The sequence below is a fragment of the Palaemon carinicauda genome, chromosome 20, assembly GCF_036898095.1.
Source record: "Palaemon carinicauda isolate YSFRI2023 chromosome 20, ASM3689809v2, whole genome shotgun sequence".
NCBI classification, from domain to species: Eukaryota; Metazoa; Arthropoda; class Malacostraca; order Decapoda; family Palaemonidae; genus Palaemon; species Palaemon carinicauda.
The window spans coordinates 28,417,103-28,429,386 of NC_090744.1; the positions used below are offsets into that span (position 1 = coordinate 28,417,103).

Consider the following 12,284-nt stretch of genomic DNA (forward strand, 5'->3'; position numbering starts at 1 on the left):
GTTTAACCTCCCCAATACATTTATGATCTCAATTTACACGGTCTTTGTAAGGCCATCTTAACAGAATGTGCAAAGTTAATGACAAATTATTTAAGTGAAATGACCTAAATATTTATTAACTAATGGGAACTGTGGCTAAACACTTACCCTCAGGTAAATTTCCGACTTTCTGGCTTGGTTGTGGCTCATCATTGGTGGTAGACAAAGAGGGCAGTCCTTTTAGTTTGTAGGTTTGTTATCAGGGCTCGTCCTGGATATTTCCTTTTCTGGGGAAGACGCTCAATGTTGAAGTCGATTGCTGCAGTTTAGTAGCTCACTATGATATCTTGTTGTGCCAACATTGTATCCACTGCATCGCACCCTGTTTATATCCGTAGAGGTCCAAATCTGTACAGATTACCTTATGATATCCTATCGTGCCAACATTGTATCCACTGCATAGCGGCCAAATTACATTTATAAAGCTCCAAATTTGTATAGATTGGCATAAGATATCTTATCACGACAACATTATATCCACTGCACAATGACCTGATAATAATCGTAGAGGTCCAAATCTGTACAGATTGGCTTATATCTCATTGCGCCAGCAGTGTATCCAGTGTATCCATTACATAGAGGCCTGATCACATTCATAGAGTTCCAAATCTGTTCAGATTGGCTTATGGTATCTTATATCCACTGCATAGTGGCCTGATTATTCGCAGATGTCTAAATCTATACAGATTGGCTTATATCGTATCGCACTAAGGTTGTATCCACTGCATAGTGGCCTGATTACATTTGTAGATGTCTAAATCTATACAGATTGGTTTATGATATCTTATTGCGCCAACATTGCATCCACTGCATAGTGGCCTGATTACATTTATAGATGTTTAAATCTGTACAGATTGGCTTAGGATATCTTATCGCACCAACATTGTATCCACTGCATAGTGGCCTGATTACATTCGTAGATGTGTAAATCTATACAGATTGGCCTATGATATCTTATCGCGCCAACATTGTATCCACTGCATAGTGGCCTGATTACATTTGTAGATGTTTAAATCTATACAGATTGGCTTATGATATCTTATCACGCCAATATTGTATTTACTGCATAGTGGTCTGATTACATTCGTAGATGTCTAAATCTATACAGATTGGCTTATGATATCTTATCGCACCAACATTGTATCCACTGCATAATGGCCTGATTACATTCGTTGATGTTTAAATCTAAACAGATTACCTTAGGATATCTTATCGCGCCAAGATTGTATCCACTGTATAGTGGCCTGATCACATTCTTAGAGGTCCAAATCTGTACAGATTGTTTTATGATATCTTATTGTGCCAACGTTGTATCCACTGCATAGTGGACTGATTACATACGTAGATGTCCAAATCTATACAGATTGGCCTATGATATCTTATCGCACCAACATTGTATCCACTGCATAGTGGCCTGATTACATTTATAGAGGTTCAGATCTGTACAGATTGGTTTATGATATCTTATTGCACCAACATTGAATCCACTGCAGCGGCCTGATTATATTCATAGATATTCAAATCTATACAGGTTTGCTTATGATATCTTATTGCGCCATCATTGTATCCACTGCATAGTGACTAATTACATTTGTAGAGGTCCAAATCTGCACAGATTGGATTATGATATCTTATCACGCCAATATTGTATTTACTGCACAGCGGCCTGATTACATTCGTAGAGATCCAGTTCTGTACAGATTGGCTTATGATATCTTATTGTGCCAACATTGTATCCACTGCATAGTAGCCTGATTATTTTGTAGAGGTCCAAATCTGTACAGATTGGCTTATGATATCTTATTGTGCCAACATTGTATCCACTGCATAGTAGCCTGATTATTTTGTAGAGGTCCAAATCTGTACAGATTGGCTTATGATATCTTATTTCGCCATCATTGTATCCACTGCATAGCGGCCAGATCACATTCGTAGAGGTCCAAATCTGTTCGCTAGCTTAAAAGAGAGTCTTCAGTCTGATTTGCTGCTTCTCTAGTACGGGCCAGATGATCTTAATTTTCGGACTGCCTCATGGTTACTGAGGCAGTTTGGGTAAAAAGCTGGGCTCCTCTAGTTCCACAGCTACTTAGCACAATCATCATGCCTAAAATGACGTGTTTCAGTTGGGGGATAGATCGCTTTTCTTGAATTCAGACAAATTTGTCGGCAATGTGAGGGATTTCTAAGCCTTCGGAGACTTGAGGTGTGACGTAATAAAGCTCTCCAGAGGAGCAGAGGTCTTGAAGATGTCAATTAAGAATACAAGGAGTAATCTTGAGTCTCCAGGGGAATATACTTGCGAACAAAATCAAGCTGTCTGGCATAAACAATAATTGATAAGAGATTAAATTCGGTATAGGCTGTGCGTAGGGGACAATAAAACTCTCAATTAAGAAAAATTGAAAATCATGCAGAGATGTTGATATGATTAGTATAGAGAATAAAATACGGCTTACATTCAAGATCAGTTAGTAATTGATCCTAGAATAAAGTATGAAATGGGAACCATCGAACCATTTCACACAAACATATAAGACTAATTTGGAAATATACCTGTCATGACTCCACTAGCATCGAATTTCAAAATAAGATTAGGAAACGGAGAGGGTAACTTTAATCATGCAAGAGATAGATAGAAATGAAGCGTGAAGACATATGCATTCTATCAATAGATAACTCAAGTTAAAGAAAAAATATATCGAAAGATATTTGTAAATTCGTTCATCCATTTCCCATAACTGACCCTTAAGTCTTTTTGATCAGTACTGGCATCTCTCATTTGTAAGCTCTTCTAATTTTAGCATAAATCCCCCCCCCCCCCAAAAAAAAAAAAAAAAAAAAACCATTCACCCAGAAAAGTTAGATGAGATATGATTGACAGTGTTCTTACAAATCTAGAGGTCCATCCCTTTCATTTGCTAAGCTTCATTTTATGAATAAGTGTATAAAGGAAGTAATTGTAGAATGTTGTTTATTCCCTTGTTATCTTGTACAATGAACAGGCATTTTTATCTGTAACTGTAAACACTATCTTACAGGAATACAGGTTTCATTACATTAATATAGTTTCTGTGGTCTGTTTCACAAAGACACAGAGGCTTTATCACAACTATTCAGTCTATTACTTGAACCTTACATTAACAGGTTATATTGGACCTTTTTTGTGTCAGTGATATCTTACTCTACATAAACACAGGTTTCGTTACATCTTTTAAGCATTTTCTTCTATTCAATATCTAAGAGGTACACTTTAGACATAAGTACATGTTTTATTGCCTTTGTTAAGCCTCAATGATCTGCACCTCACAAACACCAAGGGCAGCATTTGTTAAAAGGCTCTGGAAAGAGAGGTACCTTCCTGCCATCGGGGTCACAGGCTTAAAAGTAAGGACGCTTCCAGGCGAAGGTGTCGTCCCAGAGTAGGTGCCAAATATTGGGTTCTCACTGATTGTGGGGGAATTGCCAAAGCGGATCTCAACGTTGCTGAAGTCTAGGAGGTCATCTCTTGGTTTCACGATGAGGGCGGAGACTGTATACGTCATCTGGAGGTCGCCCCTCCACCAGGGATAAGACATGACATTGGTAACGCTGCAGGAATAGTGTCCATAACAGAAGAATCCTTTGATGACCTCAGATTCAGCTAAACTCGCAGAATTGGGTGTCGCCATGGATGGTACTACACGAGGTGCCAGGTTCTTTGAAAAGAACCATGACGTGTAACATGTGGTATAAAGGTAATAGTCTTGGTTAGTGCCTCCGTATTCTGCAGTCACAAAGGTCTTGTAGAGGACGCATACATCTCCTGCAAAGGAAGAAGTGATAAATATTTGGTTAATTTACTGTAATGTTTACTGTAAATGGTTGCTGGCTATTGCGACTGGAATGATGAAAGCAAACATTGAATTGTTCTTTGAAAAACAAAATTTTTCATAATGTTCGTCTCAGTGTTCCTTACAGAAAGGTTTTTTGGCTATTAATGTTGTTATTCTTAAATTGAAACGATTTTGTGGGCGACAGGCTCAAGCAGTTAATTTTGGAGAGTGTCATAGTTTGCGAAGTGAATTTTACTAGCTTATTGTTTTCGTGTTATTTGGGAGAAAGGGGAAGTCAAGATCAAAATAATTTCAAACAACATAAATTGTCAAGGAACAACAGTCAAGATTAATCAAATTTGAAATAAATAATAAAGGTGTGAATAGAGGGCATTTTCAGGGAATAAAGTGAAAAAAAATAGGCAAATGATCATGGTGTACATTAGAAATGATAATAATAATGACATTAATAGGAATAATAATAACAATAATCGTCCTAAAGCATAGACTCTTAAAGTGAATTTTCACTCCCGATGGCTACGAAATTATGCCAAACGGTGATTGATATAATTTACAGTTGGCCATTTAACGACTGGCCAAAACCACTGTTAAACTATTGCCTAAAAGATCAACAGTTTAGCCAAACGTTCTACTGCTCGACATTTGTTATGGGTTGTGGTAAGTCAGTGGAACTATTTGGGACATGCTCCTTAGCTAGATATATTTCACTTTTGGACTGGGTTGTCCTTGTTGGTTAGGGATAGTAGTTTTGGAGGATCCATAGATCTGCCTGATGAGTCATCGTACAGCTATTACTTCGTGGTCCGAGTTTTGATGAAGTGTTTATGCTTACGATGCAAAAAGAAGAAAGCCTGTATGTGAAAATAACATTAAAACATTAGTTTAACCTAACCTAACTTACCTATAATGCAGAACAGACGACAATTTGTGTTCTTTGCACAGTAGTTTGCACAAAGAATGTTCTTATTGTAAGCAGAGCGAAGTTGGAAGTTTTGAAGAAAACAGTTGCTCATTTCTGGTGGGAAGGTACTGGTGACCTGCAAGATCAGAACATTCAGTATGGCAATAGCTTTTGTAATAATAATGGCGATGGCTATAGTAATGATGATTGACTCATAACTTAGATGAATTCTGTTTTACACAATATTTTCACTTGCCGGACGTTTTCCATTTTTTCCTCAAGACTGTGACACTTCAAAATACACTGATTCTTCATCCTCCTGCCTAACCTACTCCTTTTACCACGTCTATGAATCGGTCTTTTTCTCGCCCTGTCAATTAATTTTACTCTGCGTATACTATATAAAAAAAAATAATTTAAATGAATGCATATATATATATATATATATATATATATATATATATATATATATATATATATATATATAATCATCATCCTCTATGCCTTAAATAATCCACTGCAGGACAAAGGCCTTAGACATGTTGTTCCACTAGCGTCTGTTTATGGTCTTTTTATGTCAGCCTATACTCGCAAATTTTCTTAGCTCGTCAAACCATCGTCTTCTTTTCCTCTCCCTGCTTTTGCTATCTAGCGACCATTTTGTTATTCTTAATGTCTATCTATTAACTGTCGTTCTCATGTCCATCTCTTTTTCTTATCCATGTTAGAATATCCTCTATTTTAGTTTGCGCTTATATTCATGTTATCCTTTTTTCTGTCTCATAGTGTAATTCCCATCATTATTCTTTCCATAACTCTGAGTTGTAACTAGCGCATGTTGTAAGACTTTAGTAAGGCTCCAAATTTCTGATGCATAAGTTAATATTGGTATGACCATCTGATTAAATACTTTCTTTTATAGAGAAAGTGGCATTTTAATTTTCATAATTTTATATATATATATATATATATATATATATATAAAACACATAGAGCAATATATATACTTATCTATGTGTATATAATATATAGTAAATTACATATATATATATATTATATATATATATATATATATATATATATATATATATATATATATATATGTGTGTATATTTTGTGTGCATATATATACATACATATATATATATATATATATATATATATATATATATATATATATATATGTGTGTGTGTGTGTGTGTGTGTGTTGTGTATGTGTAAATATACATATGCGTATATATGTATATTGGGCAATCAATAAGGAGTTGAATAAGAAGAAATCAGGGAAAGCTGCAATAAGCCTTATTTTCTTCAAAATAGTGTACTCAATTACATATTAATTTTTTACTCCTCTACCAACCTGGATTATACTACCATCTTGAAAAAAGGCAGAAACAACAGGTTCCATTTAAATATGTCCCGTGGGACTCGTTCTAGGAATTCTTTTTAAGAACTCTCCCATTCATGTTTGTGATACATTGCAAAGGTTTGGGGCCCGAGTTGTGAATGTTTGCAGCTTATTATTTTGCAATCCAAGTTTCCTTATATAGTTTCGAAAATCGTCTATCAAGGGTGGACTTCCCCCTTTACTCTGCACAGCGGCACAGTTACCACCCTTGCACCCAACCATCCACCCAAAATGTGAAGTTATCAATTGTAGTCATATCTATAACATTTGCTGCATATTTAAAAGTATGAGTTTCCATACTAAGGCTAATTTTCTGCTGTGTATTGCATGACAGGCTTTGTTTTTTATAGGAAGATCATGAAATCTAGATATGTTATTTTGTAGAATGATTGTAGGATAGCTGCTAGCTTGTGAATTATTATCCTATTCCATAAGTTGTTTCACTCTGTGGCATTGGGAAATTTTCTAATGTGGCATCAATAGAATCGTCACCGTTATCTTCATCCATAATGATGTCAGGAGTTGAACATGAAAACCTCTTGCAAGAAATACATATCATAGAACATTTAAGCCTGTCATGCTACAGTTGCTGGTGGTAATCATGCAGCCTTTGAGACATTTGCAAGATACAATGTTTAATAGGTCTGGAGGAGCAGGGTCTTTGTCTGTAGTGATTGGTACCAGTCCTTTAGTACTCACGTTCCAACACCATTGCGTAAGTGGTGAGTCAAGACATTTTTTAGCATGGAAAAAATCCCTGGAAAGGTAAGGATTGAAGGTAAAGAAAGATAAGAGATAATGATTAGCAGCAGAGAAGGACATAAAGAAGTCAACATTCAAGCAAAATATGGTGCAGTGCTTTAACAGAACAATGAGTTTAACTACTTGAGATCAATAATAACCCTGAGAAAGAAATGAGACGGAGAGTGGCGAAAATGGTTGGAAGTAACTGGAGTTGTTCTAGACAAGAAACGCCATAAAGGCTCAAAAGGAAGATTTACAAGACAGTTATCAGGCCCGTACTGTTATATTGGGAAGAAACAGGGTTTTTTTCAGAGAAAGGAGGAGGAACTGTTAGAAAGAACCAAGATGAGGATGGCGAGATGTATTGCTGGAATATCACTACTGGAAAGGAGGGAGAGTCAATATATAGGAAGAATGTGTGGGATATGTAATGTAAAGGAAAAGGCTTAGGAAGCTCGTTTGAGATACTAATCATACTATTGGAATATAATACGAAGAGAGGAGGTGGAACCAATCAAGAGAGCTGGGGATGTCAGCTGATCAGATGGATGGATGTAGTGAGGGATGTGGGTGAGGTGGAATGGGGTATTGTTGTTGTTGTTTTAGATTGGACCCCCTTGAAGGGGACCACGGGCTCATGCACTAAGGCAGCCCCCATAAGTCAGTTAAGGCTGTGAAAGAGGTAGATCATATCAACATGAAGGACGGACTGGATGACGATGGGATGACAACATGACGACCCAGGGTTAATAGAATACAGGGTTAGAACGTCATGTCGTTACTGCTCATATTTGTGACGTCATTGGTAGCAGGATTAAGAGAGAAAACCAAAACAAAGAAATTAAGGGTCACTATGGGAAGTGCTTGCCCACACCCATTCTCTTTCACGACCTTGTGTGAGAGAAGTCCCCGTTAATTCTCCAGGTACTAGTGTGTCTCTCACGTAAAAATAGTTGAGAATCTCATTTTTTTTTATGATTTCATCCATATTTTATGAGTCTTAACTATCATCAGCAACCCAAATCATTCAACATTAAAACCAGATAAGAAAATTCTGTTTAAATAGCGTTTTGTAAAATGAAAGTACACATGAAAACAAGAGCAAGTACAACTTTTAAAATCTTTATTATGAAACTCGCTTTTATTAGTTTTGTATATTTTCTCTTGATTTCTCTCAAAAGCGATGTTTTTGTTTAGGACTCTTGTCCTAAAAAGAGGCACCGGACAAATAGGGCAATAACTTGATTAGGTAAATTTGCATAGTGATGTATGAAAGAAATGGAAGTTTTGGTAGCTTTAATTGTAGCCATTGTCTCGATCGGTCGTTGGATTGAAACGACTAACCAGGCGAAGAGTGTCTTAATCCGGTGTAAGACAGTTTCCTTGTTCTTCACTCTAGTGCAGTCAAATACAAACTGATGAGTTCTTTTTACCTGAACCTCAGTCAGTGCAGCCACGTGACGTCATGCGCGAAATTGTCTTATTTTGGTCCGAAGCGGTCTAACCTTGTACTCTATTAATCCTGATAACGACCGTGGCTTGAGTCCGAAGCCCGGAAGAGGCACCGCAAAGCAGATGTCACCCGAACCCGGTTCCTCTTCGGTCGTGGAGAAATTTGATCTTTTTTTTTATTGCGACCCGAAAAGGGAATGGGGAAGAAGATGCAAAGAATAGAAACAGAAGGAAAGTCTTGACTCGAGCTGTCGACTGTGCAATAAAGTAGGATTGATGAGGTCGAGAGACAATGCAAATATTTTTGCATATTTGACACCATAATTGTGACGTCCAAATCTGGGGCGGCAGAGGAATGCAAAATAAATATGCTATCAAGTACCCTATTAAGAAAACAATAAAGCTTATTGCAAATTTCCCTACTTTTTTTCATATTCAGCCTTTTTATCTTAATTAATTGAATGGCTTAATATGTTTCTTTACATACTCTCCACTGTCCTCATACACCTGACAACACTGAGATTACCAAACAATTCTTCTTCAACCAATGGGTTACTGCACTATCATTGTTCAGTGCCCACTTTCCTTTAGGTAAGGGTAGAAGAGACTCTCTAGCTATGGTAAGCAGCTCTTCTAGGAGAAGGACACTCCAAAATCAAACCATTCTTCTCTAGTCTTGGGTAGTGCCATACCCTCTGTACCATGGTCTTCCACTGGCTTGGGTTAGAGTTCTCTTGTTGAGGGTACACTCGGGAACACTATTCTATCTTTTTTTCTCCCCCTTGTTTTCTAAAAGCTTTTATAGTTTATATAGGAGATATTTATTGAAATGTTACTGTTCTTGAAAGATTTTATTTTTCCTTGTTTCTTTCCTCACGGCTATTTTCCCTGTTGGAGCCCCTGGCCTTATAGCATCCTGCTTTTTCAACTAGAGTTGTAGCTTAGCAAGTAGTAATATATGTATATATATATATATATATATATATATATATATATATATATATATATATATATATATATATGATAATTTTATCACCAGCACTTATGATTTTCATTTCTTCTAAAAGCCGCAAATACCTCTTAACACCGAATTTCCTCTGCCTCGGTCAGACTCAAGGGGAAATTTATTTTTTTTTTTATCAGAATTTCTGCATAGGGTAGAATTTGTTCCTTAGAAAATTATAAGAGTTAGTGGTAATATTATCACAAGCAGCCAAGTATTAATCAGCTCTATTGGTGGAGATGGGTTGATTTCTATTCCCAGTGGAAAATCTGAATCTGACTGGAATATGTTGGACAGACTCGGAATCAATTCTTATCTTTATAGCCCCTATAGGTATGATATTCGACTGTCTCTTCGATTTTGACTTGACAGAGGTTTGATTCCTTCTCCGGACGCAGTTTTCATTCTTATTTCCCAGGAATCTTGACACTACGACTACCAGCCAGGAACCCTTTTGTTACTCTCATCATAGCCAATGTGTGTTTGTGTAATATTTTAGTTGTCTAATTAATCATTTAGTTCAACTGGTCTGTGCTCCGCCGTTACTCTCTTCGCTAGCAGTTTAACTTATCTCATTGCTCCACTGTTCTGGCAAACAATTCATATTGCGCTTGGCACGTTAGTCTACAGTCAATTCTTTTTAGTGAGGCAGATATGCACCGACTCGCAAGGATGCCCTTTTAGCTCGGAAAATTTCCTGATGGCTGCTTGGTTGAACGAGATAATTCTAACCAATCACATAGCAGGAAACTTTTCCAAGATAAAAGGGCACCGCTGCGAGTCAGTGCATATGCGCTTCATTAAATAAAATCGAATATAGTGAACTAGTTTAATGGCTATATTTTAGATAACTGATTAATCGCTTCGTTCAAAAGGTCTTTGCTCTGCCTTGCCTCACTTTGCTTACAATTTAACGTTATCTCATTGCTCTTTGTTTTGGCACGTGGGGTATGTTGCAGTTTGCTCCTCGTTAATTCACACAGCCACCTGAATTCATAATTTTCTGATAATTTTCCTCTGGTCTCTGACAAAGGCAGCTCAGAAAGACATATCCTGACAGTCATTGTACATCGGGTACAGGGGTTCCTGGTTTGTAGGCAGAGCGTGGGATTTTTGAAACATAAGTTGGAATGCTGTTGCCTGGAAAGAATTTCTTAATATAAAATTAATTTCCTCCTTGGGTCTTTGATCTCGAGGTAGAGAGAATTCGATATGAAAAGCCATTTGTGGCCTATTTGAATATATACAGTATATATATATATATATATATATATATATATATATATATATACATATATATACATATATATATACACATATATACAGTATATATATACATATATATACATATATATATGCACATATATATACATTATATATATACACATATATATATACATACAGTATATATATTTATGTATACATATACATATATTTATATGTGTGTGTAGATTTACAATATATACACATATTTGAAAAGGACCATTGTCATGCACAATCAACATGCATTTTGTTTTTCTAAATAGTCTCTCAGATAACATATTTTATAGGTGGATTTTGTATTTCTTATTCTTTATGCTATTTACAAACCAAAATGGATAGTATAATCATATCAGGGGTCTTTGGGCCAGCCTTTATGTTTAGAATAATTTCATAAGATCTTATTTTGAGGGATTTAGCATCATTAAAGGTTATGAATCAAAAAGGATGTGTGTGTGTGTGTGTGTGTGTGTTGAGGTAGATGGACAAATAGAGGTTACTCTCAAGAGATTCAGATTGTCATTAATTTTATTTAGACAAAGATGAGTAGACAGGCAAAACAATAGAATGTGCATCCTACCTTATGATACCCCTCCCCCCCCCCCCCCCCCCCCCGCCCCCTACAGTAGTTTCGTCAGTGCTCCTCACGCCGTGCAATGTAGGTTTTACTTCGAGTATTTGTGATGTTCCTTGGACCCCTAGCTACACTTGCTTTATATCCTTTTACTTACCTCCGGATCCCGTTCTTTTCTTCCATTTTCCTGTCCAACCTCCTCTTTTACCTCATACCCTAGATCCACCCAAGCGCTGAATGGTCTAGGCCCCAGTGCCGGGCTATTTAACCCAAACTCATAAATCCAAAAATATCCAATCTACCTTATGGTATAATCTTGCTTGTGTTGCTTCAACTAACTGATGCCTTGCTGTCACTAGAAGAAAGAGGGCGATGAGGTTGGTGAACGTCTTGCGCTTTCTGAAAGTAAAATAGATGGCCGTTTTTTGTAGAAATCAAATTTGGTCAATTTAGCAGAAAGCAGAACAATCAGTCAAAAAATAACACTAGAATTGATATAGCAAAATATCTGCTCTTTTCTTTCAGAGACAAATTAAAAAAAGAAAAAATTAAGTTACAGAATTATTGCATACGATGTAATAAAGAAAAATTTCTTGACACCTGTATTTTATCATCTACAGAGTGCTTTAAGCTATTACGACATGCGGCTCATATTTTATTGTTATATAACAGGTTGTTTGTTTAACTTGTATGTTGATGGAGTGGTGAGAGAGGTGAATGCTCGAGTGCTTGGACGAGGATTAAAACTGGTAGACGAGAATGACCATGAATGGGAGGTAAATCAGTTGTTTGCGGATGATACTGTACTGGTTGCAGACACAGAAGAGAAGCTTGGCCGATTAGTGACAGAATTTGGAAGAGTGTGTGAGAGAAGGAAGTTGAGAGTTAATGTGGGTAAGAGTAAGGTTATGAGATGTACAAGAAGAGAAGGTGGTGCAAGGTTGAATGTCATGTTGAATGGAGAGTTACTTGAGGAAGTGGATCAGTTTAAGTACTTGGGGTCTGTTGTTGCAGCAAATGGTGGAGTGGAAGCAGATGTACGTCAGAGAGTGAATGAAGGTTGCAAAGTG

The 12,284-nt window shown here is 36.7% G+C and overlaps 1 protein-coding gene across 1 annotated transcript in view; it reads right to left on the reverse strand.

Annotated features, from left to right (window-relative positions):
* Positions 1-3,130: 3,130 nt before the first annotated feature.
* LOC137659707 (uncharacterized) overlaps positions 3,131-12,284 on the reverse strand; it is a 44,354-nt gene continuing 35,200 nt past the window's right edge. The window contains exon 2 of the mRNA XM_068394528.1: positions 3,131-3,841. Within this exon, the coding sequence (XP_068250629.1) occupies positions 3,321-3,841 (521 nt within the window). The 3' untranslated portion in view covers positions 3,131-3,320. The remainder of the gene's footprint in view (positions 3,842-12,284) is intronic.